Source organism: Rana temporaria, chromosome 6 (assembly GCF_905171775.1).
Source record: "Rana temporaria chromosome 6, aRanTem1.1, whole genome shotgun sequence".
NCBI lineage: Eukaryota > Metazoa > Chordata > Amphibia > Anura > Ranidae > Rana > Rana temporaria.
In genome coordinates this window covers 112614285-112639142 of record NC_053494.1, presented here as the reverse complement: position 1 = coordinate 112639142, position 24858 = coordinate 112614285, and the positions used below count along the sequence as shown (strand labels likewise).

The 24858-nt window shown below is 46.1% G+C and overlaps 1 protein-coding gene across 2 annotated transcripts in view; it reads left to right on the top strand.

Moving 5' to 3' along the window:
• Nucleotides 1-24858, top strand: part of CFAP410 (cilia and flagella associated protein 410) — a 132377-nt gene that overhangs the window by 37156 nt on the left and 70363 nt on the right. Inside the window, exons 1-2 of one of the 2 annotated variants that reach the window (XM_040357184.1) lie at nucleotides 5100-5243; nucleotides 13405-13526. In XM_040357184.1, coding sequence (XP_040213118.1) covers nucleotides 13450-13526 — 77 coding nt within the window. In that variant the 5' untranslated portion in view covers nucleotides 5100-5243; nucleotides 13405-13449. Of the gene's footprint in view, nucleotides 1-5099; nucleotides 5244-13404; nucleotides 13527-24858 lie in introns of those variants that run through there. The other variant, XM_040357185.1, reaches the window with a different exon arrangement.

Here is a 24858-nt window from a genome sequence, read left to right as displayed (position 1 = left end):
AATGTGATTTATCATGGTTCTCCTTCTTCTTGGAAAACCGATCACAAATAGTGAAACTTGGTCCTTTCACTTCTGAAAAACGCACTGTGTCATGCGGAGTCCCTCAGGGATCCCCTTTGTCGCCTGTTCTGTTCAATATCTTTCTCCGCCTTCTTTTTGAAATCATCAGCAACCAGAAGTTACTTTACCACTCTTATGCAGATGACACACAACTGTATTTTTGCATCTGCAACAAAAAGGATCATTATCTCGGACTAGAGAAATGCCTTACTTTGATAGAAAATTGGATGACGAAGAGTTATCCTAAAATCAACGGTTCAAAAACAGAACTTCTCCTGTTTCACGCCAATCGAAAGAATCATCCCGCAACAACATGGACACCCCCGCCCATTCTGGGTAAAACCATCACCCCTAGCACCAAAGTCAAAAGTCTCGGAGACAATGGATGCACAAATAGGGTCAGTAGTCAGCGGATCGCACCATCTGCTGCGCCTACTACGCAGACTCACTCCCTTTTTCCCAAAAGAAGACATAGCAGTTGTGGTGGGAACAATTATCAACTCCAGACTTGACTATGCAAATGCCCTCTATCTCGGACTCCCTAAATACCAAATCACTCGTCTGCAAGTCATTCAAAATACGGCCGCTCGACTTGTGACTGGGAAAAAAACATGGGAATCAATCTCACCTTCACTGAGATCCCTTCATTGGTTGCCTGTAAAAGACAGAATCACTTTCAAGTCACTCTGTCTAACGCATAAGTGTGTTCAAGGAAATGTCCCCCAATATCTATGCGAAAAACTAAAAGCTCACAACCCCAATCGCGTTCTGCGATCCACTAACCCAAATCTATTCCAGATACCCAAAGCCAGATACAAGTGCAAAGGAGAACGAAGATTTGCAGTCCAAGGACCTAGACCAGGGATAAGCAATTAGCGGACCTCCAGCTGTTGCAGAACTACAAGTCCCATGAGGCATAGCAAGTCTCTGACAGCAACAAGCATGACACCCAAAGGCAGAGGCATGATGGGATTTGTAGTTTTGGAACAGCTGGAGGTCCGCTAATTGCTTATCCCTGACCTAGACTATGGAACGCTCTACCAACCAGCATCCGACTGGAGGTGAACTACTTGGCCTTCAGAAGAAAAATCAAAACCCATCTCTTCTGAGGGCAAAAAAGTTTACTCAGGGAATGGATACTAAGCGCCCAGAGGCGATTCAGTTCACATGTGTTGCGCTATATAAGTTTCTCACTCACTTGTATGTGGACAATTATTACACGAGCATGCCACTTTTTAGTCACTTGTTTCATCATCAGATTGGATCATGTGGCACGGTGCGACCTAATCGCTGGGGCTTTCCCCAGCGGCTTGTAGATTCCCATCTTAGGCTGGGGGAGAGAGCCTGCTCAAGGTGTAATAATTTGCTTGCTGTGAAGTGGCGGGACAATAAGAATGTTTTCGTTCTTACCACCCTTCACGCAGACACGACAGTACAAATTCGTACGGCGACTGGTGTTGTGGAGAAATCCCTCTGTGTCCACCAATATAACAAAAATATGGGAGGGGTGGACCTCAACGACCAGTTGTTGGCGCCTTATCATATTGCCCGTAAGGCGAGACACTGGTACAAAAAAGTGTCTCTGTACTTATTTCAATTGGCTTTACTGAATGCTCATGTCATATACAGAGCTTCAGGACGGACTGGATCCTTCCTTAAATTCCAGGATGAGATCATCTTAGAACTCCTGTATCCAGGCAGTTCTGCACCTCACCATTCCCAACCAAATGCAGTAAGCCGACTGCATGAAAGGCATTTTCCGTATGTCCTCGAGAGTACCCCTACCCAACGAGCCCCACAAAGAAGATGTTGTGTCTGTAGCAAGCAGGGATTTAGGCGTGACACCCATTATTATTGTCCCTGCTGTCCTGACAATCCTGGTCTTTGCACTGGGAAATGTTTTGAACGCTTCCACACACGAGTGAAGTTTTAGCGTAGGGTAAAGCATTTCACAGGCTAGGCACACTTACACAGGGTCTCCCAAGATGCCATCGCATTTTTAGAGACCCAAACCTGGAAGCGAAAAGTTGAACAGTTACAAACAAAAATGTGTTTAAAAAAAAAGTAAAAAATAAAAACACAAAAAATATATAAAATAAAAAAAAATTGTTGTTCTCTCCCTCTCTATTCTATCTCTATTGTTCTGCTCTCTTTGTATTCCATTCTGCAATGTTTTATTGTTATTATGTTTTATCATGCTTGTTTTACTGTTTTCAAGTACGCCATTCAGCTGTTACGCGGATTTATTTATCTTTACAGCAACAGCGTTTGCTCCCACGATATATAAAGCCGTGACTCCAGTGCTGTAGTAGGTGATTTCACCACCACAGTTAAAAAAAGAGCATATATGCCGAAGCATGGGGGCATTAGGGGCAGAGGAGCGATCTTGCTCCTAATGCCATGTACATACGGTCGACATTCCGACGGAGGCTTCCCCTTGAAAAAGTCTGACCGTGTGTACGCGGCATTACTTTTTATGCCGCATATATATGGTCGAAATTCCGACGGAGGTTGCCCGTGGAAAAGTCCGACCATGTGTGTACGCGGCATAACTTTTTTGCGGGAGGATGCCACCATTGCTTCGGATTTGCTTTACAGGTATGGTATGATCTTACTGTTATACTGTAATGTTACTTTGCTTTAATGTTAATCATCATTTGCTTAGCAGGTACGCCATTCAGTTGCAGCGCAGATTTATTTAGCTTGACAGCAACAGCGTTTGCTCCCACGATACATAAAGCCGCAACTCCAACGCTGTAGGAGGTGATTTCACCACCACAGTTAAAAAAAGAGCATATATGGCAAAGCATGGGGGCATTAGGGGCTGAGGAGCGATTTTTGCTCCTAATGGCTCGTACATACGGTCAAAATTCCGACAGAGGCTTGCCCGTGGAAAAGTCCGACCATGTGTATGCGCCATAACTTTTTATGCCGCGTACATACGGTCGAAATTCCGAAGGAGGCTTGCCCATGGAAAAGTCCGATCGTGTGTGCGCGGCATAACTTTTTTGCGCGAGGATGTCCCTATGCTTTGGCATATATAAATGGTGAATGTATGTCCATCATTAGAAGTGGGTGGATGAAGGGAGGTATTCTAATGGTGGGCATACCCACTGATCAATCTCTTTTTTTCGTTCAGCCAACATGCTGCATGAAAAAAAAAAAAAAGATTACAATACATGTCCAACAAGAACCATCAACGTACTATTATGTTGCTGGACTTTGAATGGTTATACCAGAATGATGCCTGTGGGTTTAGGTATCATTGGGCCAGATTCACAAAAGAGATACGAAGGCGTATCTCCTGATACGCCGTCGTATCTCTGTTTTAGGGTCGTCCTAACTATGCGACTGATTCATAGAATCAGTTACGCATAGTTAGCCCTAAGATCCGACAGGTGTAATTGAATTACACTGTCGGATCTTAGGATGCAATACCTCGACCGCCGCTGGGGGGAGTTTGCGTCGTAAACCAGCGTCGGGTATGCAAATTAGTAGTTACGGCGATCCACGACGGTTTTTCGCGTTCGCTACGTCGTTGCTAGTCTAGTTTCCCGTCGCAAAGTTAGTCGTCGTTTTAGCTGCCCTAACTTTACACAGCCCATGTTAAAGTATGGCCGTCGTTCCCGCGTCAAATTTCAAAAAAAAAATGTCTTGCGTAAGACGTCCGGGAATACGAAAGTACGCTACGCACGTCGCCGTTCGAAAAAATGATGTCACTTCGCGCAAAGCACGGCGGGAATTTGAAAACAGAGCATGCGCAGTAGGTCCGGCGCGGGAGCGCGCCTAATTTAAATGGCACACGCCCCTTTGAATTACGCAGGCTTACGCCGGAGGCCGCCGGCGTAAGTTTTCACGCAAGTGCTTTGTGAATCAGGAACTTGCAATGAAAACTTGCGGCGGTGTAACGTATCTACGATACGTTACGCCGCCGCGATTCTACGTGAATCTGGCCCATTCTTTTCAGCCATCGGTCGTCTTTCATGTAAAATTAGCCTCTAGACTTCTTTTACAAGCAGTGGGAGGGAATGTCCCGCCCCCCCCCCCCCCGATATAAACAGTGCCATTGGGAAAGCATTTTATCACACCGATCTTGGTGGTGGTCAGATGCTTTGAGGGCTGAGGAACGATCTAGGCCGAAGAAGCCGAACGTCGGTGCGCAGGCGCAGTATAGAGCCGCACCGACGTTCGGCTTCTTTCGGCTACTAGTGACGCGATGGATGCGACCGTCGGAAGCCTCTCGGAAGACTGTCAATCAAGAAGGAACGCCCGATCCCGAAGACCCATATCCCGGAAGCGACGGAGAGGATGCATCTCGTAAACCGTAAGTACAGCTCATATTTTAAAACAAATAGCCGATTCCCCTAGACAAAACGAGCATTAATCTAGGGGGATTGTTTAAAAAAAAAGATTAATGGGTGAACTCCCACTTTAAGTGGTTAAATACCACCAAAAAAAGAGGTCTGTCTAAAAAAAAAAAAGATAACAATTTTTTTTGGGTACAGCATCGCATGACCGCGCAATTGCCATTCAAGTTGCGACAGCGCTGAAAGCGGAAAATTGGCCTGGACAGGAGTGAAAGTACCTGGTATTGAAGTGGTTAAAAGGGTATTTTTTTTAATAGAAAAAGAATGCAGGCAATGTAAAGTTCATTCAGCTTTAAAGTGCACCAAAGTTCAAAGCTACAGGTTAATTTTAATGCAAACCACCTCAGATATGTATACTTGTCTTCTCCACCTACTCCCCACATGGAGTGGAAGGACAGCCCTGGGTGAGCTCCAAGTCACTGGAGTCATAACTCACACATAGAAAATGACCCCACTACTAAAACAAACACATTGTACAGCTTAGCTGTACTTTCCCTTCTCGGTTAGGGAAGACCCGTTCCAGAATGATCATCCTCTACCTCAGATCTATAGACTATTTCGTCTCCACATAATCCAGCGAACAGGAAAGCTCATGTCAGCCCCGCCGTACTAACACATCCTGTGAATAGAAGTGCCGGAACTAATCTTTCAGTGACATATTACACTGGGGAACGCTTTGCAGAGTGCACACAGCCTCGCCAATCCACAAGCAGGAGAAGCTGGTGTTGCTGGAACTTGTTACCTGGCAACTAGAAGAAATAGTGCGCTTTCGCTGGGTGATTTCAGGGGGCTCTGAATATTCTTCCCCCTAGACAGGTGAGTCAGAGAAGATGATGACTCGAGACTTCCCATCCCTGGGCACCATGAACAATGTGTGTATAGTACACCAATGACAGTCATAGACACTGCCAGGGTCAGCCATATGTGCCTCCATCCACCTCCATCACTCAGGAATAGGCATTTTTCTCTGTTTTTTCTTATTGAAGTGGTGGGCTCCCACTAGACGTTATTATTGGGATTATTCATCAGAGCATTTCTCTATTTAAACAGAGCTGCCTATTTTATTATCATCAGTACTAAGCTAGTATCTCTGTGTACATGTCTTTCTTGTTTTATTTGGTTTGTGTATAATCTGTGCAGTGGTTTCCTTAAGGCCCCTTTCACACGGTCGGACCATTCCGGTCGGCCTGTCAGTTTTGTCGGCGGACCTGAACGGCCGCTCCATACATCTTTAATGGAGCGTTGGATGTCAGCGGAGACATGTCCGCTGACATCTGACCCGATCCGACCTGCTAAAATCAGACGGATATCGATACTTCGCCATCCGTCCATGGCGGATCGGATCGGGTGAGATCTGATGAAAACAGACATGCTGTCCGTTTTCATCAGATCTCTCCATAGGAGACAGCAGCGCTGCACAAGCCCCTCCCTGCTCAGTGAGCAGGGAGGGGCTTGTCATCCGCCGGCTCAGCGGAGATCTGCGGAGAGTTCTCCTGCTGAGCTGGCGGACCGCTGAAATCGGATCCGTCCCCGTGTGAAAGGGGCCTAATGTGGTGCTAAACCCAAAAACAAAAAAATTGTATATTGTAGTTTACCAATTCTGCAAATACTGCAGCAGCTGACTTTTAGGCTACTTTCACATTGGGGCGTCGGTGGTAAAGCTATTTTTAGCGGCTCTTTACCATCTTTTTTGCGGCGCTTTTTGGCCGCTAGCAGGACATTTTCAACCTGCGCTAGCGGCCGAAAAAGGGTTAAATTCACCTGCAAAGTGCTACTGCAGTGCCCATTGATTTTAATGGGCAGGGGCGCTTTAGGAGCGGTGTATACACTGCTCCTATAGCGCTGCAAAGATGCAGCTTGCAGGACTTTTTAAAACTGTCCTGCCAGAACACCGCTCCAGTGTGAAAGCCCTCTGGCCTTAATATATGGACACTTACCTGTCCAGGGCACCCACGATGTCAGCATCCAAAGCTGATCTGTCCCTCGGCTCTCGGGTGGAGGCGCAGCTATCTTCGGTAAGGGAATTAGGAAGTGAAGCCTTGCAGCTTCACTTCCTGGTTCCCTACTGCGCATACGCAAGTCGCGCTACATGATCCCACTGGTCCCTGCTGTCTTCTGGGACCTGTGTGTCTCAGAGAAGTTGGGGGGACGGAGGAGGGGCCAGACGAGGTGTAGATCGCCGCGGACACTGCGGCTATCTATGCAAGGAAGTGGGAGCAAATGCCTGGATTACACTGGTATCTGCCCCCCCCCCCCCTCCCCTGTGAAAGGTGCCTCTCTGGGGGCACCCAAGCAGGCATGCTCCTGAGCCGCAGCTCTGCGTATCCATTCACACTCAGAGCCACAGCTCAGCCCCGCCCCCTCCATCTCCTGATTGGCTCACTGTCTGTGGCTTCCAAAAGCCAATCAGGAGTGCGAGTCCCCGGAGAGGCTCGTGGATATCGTTGGACTTAGTGGGGAGTGGGGGCTCAGGTAAGTATTACGAGTAAACGGCTTCACACACTTTAAAGCAGAAATAAAGTCTTGCTACAACAAGCAGGAAGACATTTATTGCAGAAAATACATAGTGGGGGTTATTTACAAAAGGCAAATCCACTTTGCACTATAAGTGCACTTGGAAGTACTGTCACTGTAGATCTGAGGGGAAGATCTGAAATGAGGAGAAGCTCTGCTGATTTTATCATCCAATCATGCAAGCTAAAATTATGTTTTTTATTTTCCTTGCATGTCCCCCTCAGATTTACAGCGTAAATAACCCCCACAGTGTGTCTTTGGCAATAAACTACACCTCCCCTCCTGGAATGTAAGCTGTGTGCCAGGATGACTAAAGCCTCGTACACAGGGTTCGATTGTTGGAAGGGGATTGTCTGTTGACAGACTGTTGTCCGAAATACTTACCGTTAGTACGCTCCTTTTGACGATTGTTGTCCAATTTTCCGACAACAAATGATGGATGACAGGCTGGTAAATTTTTGTCAATCTTCAGCTTCATGTCAGATTTTATGATGGTCAGTACACAAATCCGTCACACAAAACACGAAAGTACAAACACGCATGCTTGGAATCAATGCTCACCAAACATGGAATTAGCAGAGTCACTTTCTCTGTCTCAAAGGGGTGGCGCTCAAGAGATAAAATTCCTCGTAGTACGTCACTACATTCGTGTTTGTGGCACGACAATTTATGTAACGTTGGTATGCAAAACTAGATCCTGGCACACGCCCTAATTTTTTTTATTTTTAAATCGGCACAAGGGACAGTACTTATACTGAATGAGACATGTCCTGTGTACTGCTCTCTTTGTTCAAATCCTCAATAATTATAAGTGCCGGGTTTTTTAAATATTAAAATAACAGACATGTTATACTTACCTGCTCTGTGCTATGATTTTGCCCCTGGCTCAAACCCCAACCCCCCCCCCTCCCGGCACCAAGTGCCCACATAGCAAGCCACTAGATTTACTTCCGCTTGGAACAACTTTTGATTTGTTTATTTGTAGGTTGTCCCGATACCGATACTAGTATCGGTATCGGGACCGATACCAAGCATTTCCCTGAGTACTTGTACTCGGGGAAAATGCTCCGATACTTTACCGATACCTGACTTTCCCTGTATCCTCCTCCAGTTTCCCCATCCGTTCTGCTCTCTCCCTCCATGCTCCTATGTCCCCCCTCCGTGCCGCAGCCGTTCTGCTCTCCCCCTCCTTGCTCCTGTGTCCCCCCTCCGTGCCAAAGCCGTTCTGCTCTCCCCCTCTGTGCGGCTGCTGTCCTCCGTTCTGCTCTCCCCCCTCCGTGCCGCTACCGATCTGCTCTCTCCCTCCATGCTCCTGTGTCCCCCCTCCGTGCCGCTGCCGTTCTGCTCACCCCCTCCGTCCGGCTGCTGTCCTCCGTTCTGCTCTCCCCCCTCCGTGCCGCTGCCGTTCTGCTCTCCCCCTCTGTCCCGCTGCCGTTCTGCTCTCCCCCTCCGTGCCGCTGCTGTCCTTCGTTCTGCTCTCCCCCTCCATGCTCAGTGTCCCCCATCCGTGCTGCTGCTTCCCCCCTCTGTGCTCTGTGTCCCCCTCCATGTCTTTCTCCGCCCCCTCTGTCAGGATGGAGAGCGGCGGTAGGAGCCGCTAAACTCGGCTCCTACCTTTTCCGAATGAACAGAGTCAGTGATCACTGACTCTGTCCATTCATATAACTGAGCACCGTAAACTGTGTTTACGGTGCTTCAGTTTATGAATAGAGAGGAGCCTCTGTCTCCTCTCCATTCATTTTCAGTGCAGCTGAGAAAGGGACTGGGGAATCTGTGTCCTTAGTCACTTTCTCTGTCTCAAAGGGGAGATGTCAGAGGTCTGTTAAGACCCCTGATATCTCACCAAAGCCCCCCAACAGGGCTGAAAAAAAAAATAGCAATAAATAATAAAAATAATACATATTAAAAAAAAAAACACACTGACACATCCACCCCCCCCCCCAAGAAAGCATTGTAAAAATAAATTGAATAAAGGTGATTGATGAGCGCAAAAACAATAGTGTAAAGAAAATTCAATAATAGTGAAACGTCCAATGAGGAATAACTCTAATGAAGAGTGAACTCCAAAAGTGATGCAAAAATTAATACCACTTAGGTAACATAGGTGACAAGTAGGCACAATGGATATAAATAATCCAGTGTGTAAATATGATACTAAAAATAAAACAAATTGTGATAAAAGTTCATATGTGGCAATTCCAGAAAACAGGAGTGATTAGAAATTCCAAAACGGTGACTGGATGTCCGTGCAGAGTGATGACAACAATCCACAAAAAGCAGCTGAGCTCACAGTGCGCTTACCTCACCCACATGCAATAACAGCATGGTATCTCCACAGATGGAATGTCTCCCGAGAAACAAATCCTCCTCACCTTTCCTGTAGTGACAGTAGCTGGAAGCCTGTATGTTGTGGAAATAGCGTCCTTCTGGCTATGTCTGCAGATGCGGTCTTCACAAAGATGGAGGCTCCGTGTACAGGAACCACATTGAGATGACCCAAAATAAACGGAAAAGAACTCCAATAGTGAAGTAATTCCAGATGGATTTAATAGCGTCCACAAAGTAAAATAAAACAAAGCAGGGTTCAGTGTAACAAAGTCTGAACACAAACGAAACAGCGAGTGAAACGGCTGTGTGATCGGGTAGATTCGACACTTCCGGTCACGTCTTTCGAATTCATTTGTTGTTATTGCAATTTTAGATTTGAGCAGCACTAATTTATTCATTATTTAATTTTAAGTCATTATTTTCCACTCTTCACTTTGGGTTATTGGCTAGCGCTTTAGTTCCCCCCTTTCTATTGTAAAAATAAAAATAAAAAAAAATACTGAAAAAGTAAAATAAAAAAAAATACTGACACATGACATAAAAAAAAAGTATTGGTAATCGGTATCGGCGAGTACTTGAAAAAAAGTATCGGTACTTGTTGTACTCAGTCTTATAAAAGTGGTATCGGAACAACCCTATTTATTTGAAATGTAGTTATCACATTTAAATTGAAAGTTCACTTGAGATTTAAAGCAAAACTAAATCCTTCTATCCTTTACAGCCAAGGAAGCTGCTATCTTGGTTTCTGTTTGATCTGCATTTGACATGTTGCTGCACATGTGATCAGTTATATACCAACCATCTGATGGTTTGACAGTTTGCTTGAGAACACAAGTAAATGTGACCGTTATCATTCAAGCCACGCTTTTTCGTAAAAAGTTAAATAAAATGCTTTTAGTTCTACTTTGCAGAACTGACGTTAAAGCGGAAGTAAACCCATCAATAAAACCGTTTCATTTCCGGCACGTGCTGGAAATGTAACACTCCCATTGGTTGTGCTCTCAACCAAACTGTCAAACCATCCAATGGCTGGTGTCATAACTGATCACATGTGCAGCATCATGGCAGTTGTGGATTAAACAGAGGCAAAGATGGCAGCTTCCTTGACTGAAAACGATAGGGGGGTTTATTTACACTTTAAGACTTTTATTGCAGAAGAGACAAGCAATGTCTTGTCTGCAAGAAATCGCCCCTGCCCCCTTCTATGGTGCTGTAAACTGAGCTGTGCATGTGCAGCTCAGCTTACGGTGCCAGGCCAGTCTCGGAGTGCCGGCATTACAGCCTCCTGCGCATGTGCAGCAGTGACATCATTCCTTGCCGGCCAATAATGAAGCCTGAGGACCAACAGTCAGAAGAAGATGCCAGCGCTGGCGTGGGGCCATTGGACAGATGAGTGTCAACGCTTCAGTTTCGCTTCAGTCTGTGTGCTGTTATAGTTAGATTGTACTTTATACCAGCTCCAGCTCTCCATGTAGTGCAGTGCACTCTTCATTCAATCCTATAGAGAGTTTGTATTCACTGTATAAATCCCCTACAGGATTGCATAAAGAGTAGGATGTACATGAGTGGGCTCTGCTTATAAGGTTTTGACGAGCAACTCAGATGCTATCTCACTGGATCAGGGACAGGTAAGACTTGAATGCAGGGCTAGATCCAGGATACAGTACAATATAAATGTAACCAGCACCAAAGTGGATGTGAACACTAACTTAATGACAGTTTGCTAAAGCACTATGGGGGTTGATTTACTAAAACTAGAGAGTGCAACTTCTAGTACAGCTCTGCATAGAAACCAATCAGCTTCCATGTTTTTTTTTTTTTTTTTGTCAAAGCTTAATTGAACAAGCTGACGTTAGAAGATGATTGGCTACCATGCACAGCTGCACCAGATTTAGCACTCTCCAGTTTTAATAAATCAACCCCAATGTATATTAAATAAAAAATTGCCTTTTTTCACAGCACCAAACTTGCATGGTTCAGTTCCCAGTAACTTTTCATGGCAGCATGCCATGAACTGGTAATATTTTTAATGAAAGCTGCATATTTTGAAATACGAAAAAGTTACATTTTGAAACGACATTAACATTTTAAAGTACATATGAGATTTTGGTGATTGGGTTTACATATCTGTTGTAGCAGTGCAAATCCGTACCACTGTAAAAATGGATAAAAGGAGTGACACAGGGTTTGCATTATTGCAGAGTGTGGGGCTCTGAGGTGTTTATTGTGAGCACAGAAAACTGTGTTTATAGCTTTCTCCTGGTTTCAGTGCCTGGAGTTTGAAGGCTTAAAAGTGTCTTGGGTGGGACAGTCTTGCTGGAGACCTGCAGGCTGTGTGAGTGCACAGTGCATATGTGAGTTAAATGCTTGTAAAGTCTGTTTTTTTTCTATAAAAATAACAGACATGTTATTCTTACCTGCTCTGTTGCAGTGGATTTGCACAGAACAGCCTGGATCCTCCTCTTCTTGGTCCCTCTTCGGCTCCCCTTGCCCTCCCTCCTGTTAAGTGCCCCCACAGAAAGCAGCTTGATATGGGGGCACCCAAGCCAAGCTGCAGCTCTGTGTGTCCATTCAGACATGGAGCTGCGGTTTGGCCCCGCTCCCTCTCTCTCCTAATTGCCTAACTGACTTTGAATGCAGCTGGAACCAATGGTGCCCCTGCTGTGTATCAGCCAATCAGGAGGGTGTGTCCCGGACGGCTGAGACACTCGTGGACATTGCTGGACAGAGATGGTGCTCAGGTAAGTATTAGGGGGGCAGCTGATGCACACAGAAGGTTTTTAATCTTAATGCATAGAATACATTAGGATAAAAAAATCTTCTGACTTTACAACACCTTTAAAAACAGGTCATAGCTTAGGCCCTTTTTTGGAGAGAGATGTGAGCTCCAGCCAGGAGAGGTGATCCACTCTTGAGATATGAGACTCTATGTTGGAAATATTCCCTACCCGCAGGTTTGGGAGAGTTGGGACAGCTTAGCGTGTCTGCAGGACTGAGGCAACTAGTAAGTCCAGTGAACTGGAGGAATTATGTAAGTCTTGGAAGAGCGAGAGAGACTGGGGTGTCAGGAGAACCTGGTAGCTCATTGAGAACTACAAGCCATCAGAAGCAATAGCTGACTATAGTTCTTCCATTCTCAGAACTCTGTAAACGAATGATGCAGCTGGATGGATGGAACCTTGCACAGATGCTTTCTTTTTTTTTTTTAATTGTCCCAGTGGGTGAGGGGAGAAGATCCCTGGCCCGCTGTCACAGTGGCAACTTAGGGTGATTACAGTGGCTGCTCAGTTAGTAACATGTAACATCCTAAATATGGGTGTAATGTAACCTGTTACTAAAGGTGAACTTATCCTTTAAACCACAGTTCGGACTGATGTGAGCTCATTAAAAACGCTCAAAAAGTTTGTGTACATTTTTTTAAATGATAACACTTGCTACAGGCTCATCTAAATGAATGCACGACAGTGTACATCCACAGGGGCATATTTATTAGGCAGTGAATGTGATTTTCACCAAATATTTACTGGTGGTGTATCAATCATTGTCATTTAAAACACACACAGACCAGGAAAATTCATCTGCAGTGAATGTTTGTTAAGCCCTGGTTCACACTGGGTACGATTTGGAACGATTTGAGATGCGATTTGACATGTCAAATCGCATCTCAAATCGGCGGCAATTGTCGGCAATGGCACTGTCCTAATCAGTGCGACGCCGCATCTGCGATTTCAAAAAGTAGTTCCTGTACTACTTTTTGCGATTTTGGGCCGCGATTTACATTAAATTGCGGCCGGAATCGCGGCAAAATCGCGGTAAAATCGCGCATTTTGCCGCGATTTTGAATTCGCAGCAGTGTGAACCTAGGCTAAATGTCAGATTAACTGCTTTATAAATATATCCAATAGTGTTAATATGTTGTTAATGTTTCCTCACCGATATTATATATTTTAGGGCTAGCTAAGTCCACCTTTTTGTCTTTATGATTGATTTATTTTTTTATTTATTTTTGTCTGATTTGGGTATGGGTAATTGATATCAATTAAAATTTATCTCTGTACCGTATTCTATGACCTATTTTGTTTACATGTACGTATTGTTGTCTGGATTGTTGCTCATAAGCTCATTTATCACACAGGAAGGTCAGTCCTTAACAGGGATATTTACAGACTGTGAAACAGTAATGAAGTTAACAAGAAAACAAGTTCTATCCAGAGCAAAGGCTTCTGAGTTGGACAGTGTGAGGAAACTGAACTGCTGGTGAGTATGGACTGTGTGGTTCTGTTCATGATAAAACATGTCTACATAGAGTACTTGTGAATTTCCAAAACTATTTCACATCATGCCATTCTTTCATGTAAGAAGCCATCTTGCTGGAAATCAGAAATGCATACAAGAAAATTTGCTAGCTGAAGTGTTTGTGATGTCTAATTATCTCATTTATTTTTAGTTGGCATACTGTATGTGGGCAGATTTAAACGGATTGTAAAGTCAGAAGTTTTTCTTTATCGTACACCACGGGACACAGAGCCCAAGTCAATACATAGTGGGTTGTATAGTTCACCTCAGGTGATTGGACACTGGCACAACCAATGAAGACACGTTCCCCTCTATATAACCCCTCCCATAAGGGAAGTACCTCAGTTTTTTTGCCAGTGTCTAAGGTGAAGGACACGAGAAGGATGTGCTAAGAAGGAGCTCTGTGGTAATCCCTCCGGGGGTCAGGGAGCTACGCCGCCGGGTCCATCCAAAGTGCTTATTAATTACGCCAAATGGATGGTACCCAAGCCTTGCAGAAGACCGGGGCGGTGCCTGTAATGTCTCTCTTTGGAGGACTGGGCTCTGGGATCCATCACTTCCGCTTTTTAAAAAAACGCAGTATTCTGACAGAGTCTCCTACAAGGCCCAGGGAGGAGGTCTCCTTTAAATAGGAACCCATACCCCTGAAGGTTGGCACAACACTACCTGCCGTCAGGGTGAAGGTTGGTACTGTCTAATCTTAGCAGTCCTGCGGCGTGGATAAGGTAATTGGGGAAAAGGGCTACGTTTTAAACACTTAAAAACGTTCCCCTTGTGAGTATGGCTGTCTTGCCTAGAAACCACCACTAGAGGGAGTCAGAATTCCACTCACCAGACCTGGAATGAAGCTCAGTGCAAGTACAAGCACTTCCTCTGCTGCAAGGCTCTGCAAAGCAGAAGTGTGGTCTCTTCCCAGGCGCTCTGTTGTTGGTGCGGTGGATGTCATTAAGGAGACCACTGCAGAAGCAGCATGCTGTGGCCTCTCTCCCTCATTTCCCGTAGGTGCGTGCGCTTTTCACTCCTGGAGCTCGGCAAAGCAGGAAGAAGGCGCGGTCACGCCAGCGTGCGCGCCGCTCTACTGTGCATGCGCGAAGCGAGAAGCTTTGAAATCGGCCCTTAGACGCCTGACAGACTCCACAGGAGTGAGACACAGCAGTTTGGGGGCACGTGAGTTCTCTGGGTGGTTGGATTTCAAGCACTTAAAGCACCTACTCGGCATCAGACTGTGTGGTAGTTGCTTACTTTAGTTAGTTTGCTAAACTAGCACAGTAGTGTATGCACTGTCTTTTTGTACCTCTGCTTTGGCTTAGGAATATATCTTCCCAGAAAAATAATTCAGGGACTTAGACAAAAAAGACACGCCACCTAAAACGGGAGGCTCTGGCCGGGTATTATCCTCTTCTGAGGAATCAGATGCACCCATAGAGGGTGAGCCTGTTATACCTGAAGGGTTCCACATGTACTGGCACTTTAAGGCTGGCTCCACCCAGCAGTGATGACAAGGGTCAAGGGGCATAGTAGCCATCTTAGAGAGACCACATGTAGGAAGCAGAGATATGTAATGTCCTGAGATGCATGTTGCAGTGTACAGCTGTACTGAATAAACATCCATTGTTCCAGCCCAGAGTCTTGTGTCCCTCACAACACAGAGGATATAACAGTGGCGACGAGGATGGGATTTACAAAGTGTCTATCAGTCTGAGAGAGAGACAAAGACATTGTGGATTGTCACCTGGATTAAAGCAATCACAGATCCCAGCAGGAAAATGTCATTAATCGGGACATTAAGTGAGTTTGATGGAGAACAGACATCCTGGAGTTCCTGGGTTGAGAGACTGGAACAGTATTTCAGTGCAAATGCCATCCCAGACAACAGGCAAGTAGCAGTGTTTCTGACAGTGGTTGGGGCCAAAACATATGACACTCTCAGGGATCTGCTTTCCCCTGTAAAACCAGCAGCTAAGACATTGGCAGAGCTGCTGACACTGCTAGAGGATCACTTCCAGCCTAAACCATTAGAAATTGCAGAAAGATTTCGCTTCTATCAAAGGCAGCAGCAGACAGGGGAAGAGATTAAAGTTTATGTGCTCGCCCTTCGCAGACTAGCCTCTACCTGTTCTTTTGGGGACTACCTACCTACTGCACTGAGAGATAAGTTTGTCATGGGACTGAATTGTGAGTCGACCCAAAAGAGACTGTTAACAGAGAAAGACCTTACCCTTACAAAGGCAATTGAGATAGCTTCAGTGATGGAAATGGCTGTGAAAGATACAGAGGAATTGAACCCCCAGAGCAGAAGGGAAGAGGTGAAGCAGGAAGTTTTCAGAACAGCAGTCAAACCAACTGCTGCAAACTGGAAATACAGACCCCCACCAAGCCGGGAGTCAGCTTGCCACCATTGTGGGAATACAGACCATGATCACAAAGTCTGCCGGTTTAAGGATCAGACCTGTCATAATTGCGGTAGGACCGGCCATCTGAAACGAGTTTGCCGTAGCAAGAAGGTGCGAGATAAACAACCTCTGAACCCCAAGACAAAGTCATATATGGTGGGAAGATATACATCATCATCTGAGTCAGAGAATGAGGAAGTGCTCCACAGGTTAGACATACATCATATGCATTCAGCACCCTCTGCAATGACTGTAGATGTAACCATTGAGGGAAAGAATCTCAGGATGGATGTAGACACAGGAGCAGCAGTTTCAGTTATCACCCAGAAACAATGGAGACAACTTCAGACCCGAAAAACTGTCCGCCCAACACCAATCAAACTGCAGACATACTCAAAACAGATACTCCACCCACTGGGTTACGCAAAAGTAAAGGTATTGTACAAGGGTCAGACAAAGAGACTGCCATTATATATCCTAGAAAATGGGGGACCCCCTCTCTTTGGGAGAGACTGGATTGCTCACTTTGGTATGCCAGACATCGCCATAAGTCCCTGTAACACCGTTACCATTCCATTAGGAGATAATGAGGGATGGGTGGTGTCCCTGAAGCAGCGGTTCCCAAAGATTTTTGATGACCAGTTGGGAAAAATAAAGCATGACTGTGTGAGACTCAAGCTGAAACCCAACGCTCAGCCTAAGTTCTTCAAAGCTCGGACAGTACCTTTCGCACTCCGAGCAGGTGTGGAAGCAGAACTAAGTCGGCTGGAGGAACAAGGTGTCATCTCAAAGGTAGAGCACAGGGAGTGGGCATCACCAGTTGTACCGGTAAAGAAATCGAATGGGGACTTGCGCATTTGTGGCGATTTCCGCATGGCACTGAACTCTCAACTGGAAATAGACCAGTATCCCCTACCCAGAGTAGATGACATTTTTGCCTCTCTTGCAGGAGGTCAAAAGTTCACCAAGCTTGATCTCAAACAAGCATATTTACAGTTTGAGGTCCATCCTTCTTCCCGCAAGTTTCTGACCATCAACACCCACAAGGGACTGTATCAATATAATCGGATGGTGTTTGGGGTAGCCTCTGCCCCAGCCATTTGGCAACGAAAAATGGACGAGATTTTGGCGGACATTCCTTTCACTCAGTGCCTGCTAGATGACATGCTCATTACAGGATGGACCGACCAGGAACACAAGCAGAATGTGGAGCTTGTGTTGGCGAGACTCCAAGAACAGGGTCTGAAAGTGAACTTAGCAAAATGCCAATTCATGGTGCCTAAATTGGAGTTTTGTGGCCACCTTGTGGATGCAGAAGGTATACACACCACGGAAGCCAAGGTTGATGCTTTAGTCAAAGCTCCAGCCCCAACCAACGTCCAGCAGCTGCGATCATACCTTGGCTTGCTGAACTATTACCACAAATTCCTGCCAGATCTGGCACACACCTTGTTTCCGTTGAACAAGCTTTTGGAGAAACACTCCAGATGGGACTGGTCGGCTGCATGCCAACGTGCTTTTGAAGTTTCTAAGCGGAAGCTGTTGGCGTCACGCATGCTCGTGCACTATGACCTCCAGAAGCCTCTCACCTTGGCTTGTGATGCCTCACCCTATGGTCTGGGGGCGGTACTATCTCACATCTTACCAGATGGGTCAGAAAAACCAGTGGCATTTGCCTCCAGGTCTTTGACAAAAGCAGAAAGCAATTACTCACACATTGACAAAGAGGCTCTTGCGCTGATATGGGCAATTAAGAAGTTTCATCTTTACCTGTATGGTAGGGAATTCACCATACTGACGGACCAGAAACCACTCCTTCAGATCTTTAGCCCTGACAAAGGCATCTCCCAGACTACTGCGGCCCGCCTCCAACGCTATGCCCTATTCTTGGGGGCATACAGCTACAAAATTCAGTATCGTGGTCATGATGCCAATGCTAATGCGGACGCTATGTCCCGATTGACAGGGAGGTCCATGGACTCTTCTCCACCGGTCAAGAGTTGTCGTTACACCAGCCTGTCCTTCTTGTCTTCTGGGGAGATAGCAGCCCATACAAACAAGGATACCTTTCTGAAAACAATACTCTCCTGGGTACGGTCCGGTTGGCCTGCAACTGTCACACAGGAGTATGAACCTTATTTCCGTAGGCGTATGGAATTAACTGTGGCTGGCAACTGTGTTTTATGGGGAGACCGAGTGATCATTCCACAGACCCTCCGGAGACACATTCTGGACTTGCTACATACTGGTCATCCCGGGAGCACACGTATGAAACAAAAGGCCAGAGGCTATGTGTGGTGGCCAAACCTAGACTCAGATATCACAACATATGTGAATGCTTGTGCTGGATGTGCACAAACGGCAAGAGACCCTCCTCGAGGGTGCGTCCAGCCCTGGACTTGGCCCACGGTTCCTTGGTTTCGCCTACACTTGGGCTTTGCAGGCCCGATCAGAGGACACACCTTCTTGATCATAGTGGACGCCCATTCAAAGTGGCCTGAGGTCATTCCTGTTACTCAGCCAACGACTAAGACAACGGTTTCCATACTGTTACATCTCGCTGCTACGTTTGGATACCCCAGAGAAATCGTCACAGACAACGGTGCACAATTCACCAGTCAGGAGTTTCAGCGTTTCCTGACTGCCCACAACATCAAGCACAAGTTGACCGCACCTTACCACCCGGCTACAAATGGTCAAGCAGAGCGGTTTGTGCAGACTTTCAAACGCTATTTCAAAGCTACAGTGGCTGCAAGTAAACAACAGTCCCTGTCACCCCAGCAGCTGGACTCCTTCCTTTCTGCTTACAGAAACACACCACATGCAACCACTGGGAAAACTCCAGCAGAACTCCTTCTGGGGCGGCAGCCATGGACTGTTTTTGGATATGCTCCGCCCTCAAACCGTCCAGGAACATGTACTACAGTCCCAAGACAAGATGGTCAAACACAATGAGCTCCCCCGATTCACAGCCCAACAAAAGGTATGGGCCCGATCTTATGGGGCTTCCAACACCCGTTGGCTTCCTGCTGTCATTGCAGAGACCTTAGGACCCAAGATGTACAAGGTCCGCCTGGAAGATGGTTCCATTTGCAGACGTCATGCGGACCAACTGCGTCCTCGTTCTCAACTGCCCGAATCCCTGATGCCGGCTGAACCACCAGTGTCTCAAGGATCTGCTCCCAGCGAATCAGGATGCACAGAGACTGATGATTGCGGGGACTCTGAACTTTTGAACTCAGCTCCAACAGAGCCCTCCAGCTCTGGTCCGGAGGTCTGTTTACCCTCTGAGCTGGGGGATCCCTTCTTGGCCCTGCCGGTACCCATTCCGGCCAGCCCTGTTTCCTCCGGTCCCGAATCGCTGGATGCCCGGCCTCAACGACACTGTCGCCCTCCTAAACGGTTTCAGTTGCAAGAGCGGTTACGAGACTTTCGACGGGGCCGACGGAAGTGATCAGATGACATATTAACCCAGCAACTGTTCCTGGAAGCTTGAAGTCCCATAATTCTCCTGTGTTTGGAGGACTGTTATTGGACAGTTAGCAGTTAATGTTTTGTGCCTGTTATTGTTTTGTTGTGTTTTTTTTTTTTTTTTTTTTTTAGGGATGGATGGAAGGTGTTATACCTGAAGGGTTCCACATGTACTGGCACTTTAAGGCTGGCTCCACCCAGCAGTGATGACAAGGGTCAAGGGGCATAGTAGCCATCTTAGAGAGACCACATGTAGGAAGCAGAGATATGTAATGTCCTGAGATGCATGTTGCAGTGTACAGCTGTACTGAATAAACATCCATTGTTCCAGCCCAGAGTCTTGTGTCCCTCACAACACAGAGGATATAACAGAGCCATTGCCTGTATCAGGTATAGCAGCCTCTCCTGTTGTGCCAGCTCCTGCATATGTCACTGAAGACACTTTGGCAGCAACTCTAGACAATTTGGAAGGGAGGATCACCACTTTAATCGCTAATTCCGCAAAAAAAGGATAAAAAGCGAAGCAGATCCCCTTCCGTTGTTCTAGATCCCTCTTCAGGGAAGTCTGATGGGGACAATGAGGATGATGTGGCACTCAAATACACTGTACACACGATCGGTTCGTATGATGAAAACGGACCGATAGACTGTTTTCATCGGACGAACCGATAGTGTGTGGGCTCCATCAGTTTTTTTTCCCATCGGTGAAAAAAAAAAGAACCTGTTTTAAATTCTTCGTATGGTTAAAAAAACGATAGTAAAAAATGATCGTCTGTGGGGAAATCCATCGGTCAAAAATCCATGCATGCTCAGAATCAAGTCGACGCATGCTCGGAAGCATTGAACTTAATTTTTCCTCTGCACGTCGTTGTGTTTTACGTCACCGCGTTGGACACGATCAGATTTTTAACCGATGGTGTGTAGGCAAGACTAATGAAAGTCAGCTTCATCGGATATCTGATGAAAAAATCCATCGGTTCGTTTTCATCAGACAAACTGATCGTGTGTACAGGGCATTAGAGGATAAAGATACTGAGCAGTCGGATGAATCGAGTGGATCAGAGGAACCTTTTTCTGCCTCACAAGCTCAAAAGTTGCAAGTGCAGTGTTATGCTGAAGCAGTACGTTCCACATTCATGTTACCCTCTGAGGGGTTAACTAAATCACCTCAAGCTGCATGCTCCTTTCCAGTTCATCCTTTATTGGGAAAAACTTATTTATGCTGACTGGCAGCATCCAGACAAGCATTTCTTTGCTCCTAGAAAATTTGAGGTTCTCTATCCTATGGAGGAAAAGTTTACTAAAAAACGGCGGTAGACACAGCCATTTTTTGTGTAAATAAAAACCTAACCTGTCCAGTAGACAATGTACAGGTGTTTAAAGATTTTTCTGAAAATTAGTCTTTACTTAAATCTTCCTTTGTGATGGCGGGCGCTGTTACCCAACCTGCTGTGGCGGCTGTTGGTATGTGTCAGTTACTAAAGGAACAGGTGAAACAAGGGCTCAAGCATCTTCCTCCAGATCAGCTTAAGCTTTGGGAGAACCTGCCTAAAGCCTTATGTTTTAAGAGGTCCTCCTCCCCGGTTCCAGGGACCTCTGCTTCTAGGCAGTGGCGACAGCATTCTCAATCAACCACAAAACTGAAATCTCAGAATCAGACCCAGAGTCACAAAAGACTGTGGATACAAAGAACCGGTAAACAGAACCCCCAAAGCTTCCTCATGGAGGGGCTCCCCGCTCGGCCGAATGGGGGGACGGCTTCGGCAGTTTTCAGCAGCTTGGCAGACAGAGATCTGGGACAAATGGGTAATTTCCACAGTATCCTGAAGGTACAAGATAGAATTCCGGGAAATTCCACCTTTTATTGGTTCCTATAAACTCAAATGTCTCCAAAGATCCATTAAAAAGAAAACCCTTCTACCAAGCACTGGATAACTTGCTGTCCCAAGGGGTAATCAAAGAGGTTCCCCTAAGGGAACAAGGCACAGGGCTCTATTCAAATCTTTTTGTGGTTCCGAAGCCAAACGGAGACGTCAGACCCATTCTGGTTCTAAAGGCTCTGAATCAGTTTCTAAACATTCGTCATTTCAGAATGGAAACAATTCGATCACTGGTGTCCACCCTTGGAAGGTGGTATCTACGGATGCCAACCTGTTGGGCTGGAGGGCAATCCTGGAAGAGGTCAAGTCCGAAAAAGGCTTACCCATCAATATTTTGGAGATTCAAGCAGTTTATCTAGCCCTCAGAACCTGGACACGCAAGTTACATGGCCACCCGGTTCGGGTTCAATCCAACAATGCTACTGCGGTAGCTTACATCAATCACCAAGGGGGCACTCGGAGTCGGGATGCTCAGAGAGAGGTGAACAAGATTTTAACATGGGCAGAAGCTCATGTTCCTTGAATTTCTGCAATCTTCATTCCAGGAGTGGAGAATTGGCAAGCGGATTCCCTGAGCGGCCAGCAATTGTTGCCAGGATAGTGGTCTCTCCACCCCGACATTTTTCAGGATATATGCCAGAAATGGGGGACCCGGCGGTAGACCTGTTCGCCTCCAGGTTCAACAGGAAATTTGACAACTTCGTATCGAGGTCAAAAGATCCTCTATCCCTTTGGGACAGATGCATTAATGATTCCCGGGGGATCAGTTTTCCCTAATCTATGCATTCCCTCCAATTCAACTCTTGCAGAGACTTCTTTGCAAAATCAAAGAAGAAGGAATACCAGTTCTCTTGGTGGTCCTGGTACACCAAGATCATAAGGATGGCAGAGGGGGAGCCTTGGATTCTCCCACTTCGCCAAGACCTGCTTTCACAAGGTCCAGTGTTCCATCCTTCTTTACGAAAGCTAAATTTGACAGTCTGACTGTTGAAACATATATGCTGAAGAAACATGGGCTCTCGGGTCCAGTTCTTTCTACTATCATTAATACTAGGAAGCCGGCCTCCAGAATAATTTATCATAGAGTCTGGAAGGCATATGTTTGAATCCAGGGGGTGGAACCCTGAAAAGTTTTTCATTGGTAGGATCTGGCCTTCTGTCAACTAGGGGTAGATATGAGATTGGCCCTCAGTACTATTAAGGGTCAAATCTTGGCCCTGTCAGTTTTTTTTTCAGAGACTGTTGGCATCCCATTCCCTAGTTCGGGCATTTATTCAGGGAGTTTGGCGGGTAAATCCGCCAGTCAAACCTCCCTTGTGCCCATGGGATTTTAATCTAGTTTTGTCAGGCTTGCAAAAACAGCCCTTTGAACCTATTCGTCATATTCCATGGAGTCGGAAATCGGCATTTTGGTTGCTATCTCATCTGCTAGGAGAGTTTCTGAATTGGCAGCTCTTTGTTGTAAAGAGCCTTATTTAGTTTGTCACAAAGACAAAATTGTATTACGGCCCCATCCTACTTTTCTTCCTAAAGTGGTCTCGCCATTCAATTTAAATCAAGATATTGTTTTGCCTTCCTTTTTTCCTGAACCGCAGTCAGCGGGGGAAAAATTATTGCACTCTCTGGATGTAGTGAGAACAATGAAGGTTTATCTGCAAGTAACTGCTCTGATACGTTTATTCTGCCAGATGGTCCCAAAAAGGGCCAGGCAGCTTCGAAATTGACCATTTCTAAATGGATTAGACAAGTGATCATTCAAACTTATGGTTTAAGTAATAAAATTCCTCCTTTTCCTATTAAGGCGCACTTGACCGGGGCAATAAGTGCCTCCTGGGCAGTGCATCATCAGGCTTCGATGTCTCAGATCTGTAAGGCCCCGTACACACGAGAGGATTATCCGCTGGAAACGGTCCTCCGGACCGTTCCCGCGGATAAATCCTCTGGCGGATTTTGATCTGATGGTTGTACTAACCATCAGATCGAAATCCGCGCGGAATCCATCCACGGTGACGTGTCGCGCCGTCGCCGCGATGATGACGCGGCGACGTGCACGACGCTGGAAGGTAAAGACTTCCCACGCATGCGTCGAATCATTACGACGCATGCGAGGGAGGGGATCGGACGGATTGATCCGGTGAGTCTGTACAGACCACCGGATCAATCCGCTGGACAGGATTCCAGCGGATAGATTTCTTAGCATGCTAAGAAATTTTTATCCGCTGGAAATCCATCGGCCCAAAAAATATCCACGGAAAAATATCTGCTGGGCCGTACACACCACAGGATCTATCCGCTGGAACTGATCCGCGGATAAATACCAGCGATCCTCTTGTGTGTATGGGGCCTGAGGCTGCAACTTGGTCTTCAGTCCATACATTTACCAAATTCTACCAAATAGATGCCAGAGGACATGAGGATGCCGCCTTTGGGCGTAGTGTGCTGCAGGCAGCGGTATAGGCCCTCTAGTCCGATGGCGGTCTGCTTGATCTGTGTCTCTGTCCCCTCATATTGAGCATTGCTCTGGGACGTCCCACTATGTAATGACTTGGGCTCTGTGTCCCGTGGTGTACGATAAAGAAAATAAGATTTTTATAACAGCTTACCTGTAAAATCCCTTTCTTGGAGTACACCACGGGACACCGAGGTCCCACCCCTCTTCTGGGATACTTACTGCTTTGCTACAAAACTGAGGTACTTCCCTTATGGGAGGGGTTATATAGAGGTGAACGTGTCTTCATTGGTTGTGCCAGTGTCCAATCACCTGAGGTGAACTATACAACCCACTATGTAACAAGGGCGGATCCAGAGTCTAGTCTCGGGAGGGGCACTGCCAGAAAATAAGGTGTTGCTTACAGAACTCAATTAGGTGTCCGATGTGTCCGCTGCAATGTTGCAGTACCGCTAAAAAATCAATGATCGCCGCCATTACTAGTAAAAAATATTTAAATATAAATGCCATAAATCTATCCCATAGTTTGTAGACGATTGTCAGGGACTGCAGACATGGTACAAGAGATGGTCAGAGACTGCAGACATGGTACAAGAGATGGTCAGAGACTGCAGACATGGTACAAGAGATGGTCAGAGACTGCAGACATGGTACAAGAGATGGTCAGAGACTGCAGACATGGTACAAGAGATGGTCAGAGACTGCAGGCATGGTACAAGGGATGGTCAGAGACTGAACACATGGTACAAGAGATCAATGCAGCCTCATCAGTGCCCACCATTGCAGCCTCACTGTGCATATGAACGCAGCCCCACCTTTGTGTATAAATTCAGTCCCACTTTTGTATATTAATGCAGACCCACTTTTGTATATCAATGCAGACCCACTTTTGTATATCAATGCAGATCCACTTTTGTATATCAATGCAGACCCACTTTTGTATATCAATGCAGCCCCACTTTTGTATATCAATGCAGCCCCACTTTTGTATATCAATGCAGCCCCACTTTTGTATATCAATGTAGCCCCACTTTTGTATATCAATGCAGCCCCACTTTTGTATATCAATGCAGCCCCACTTGTGTCTATGAATGCAGTCC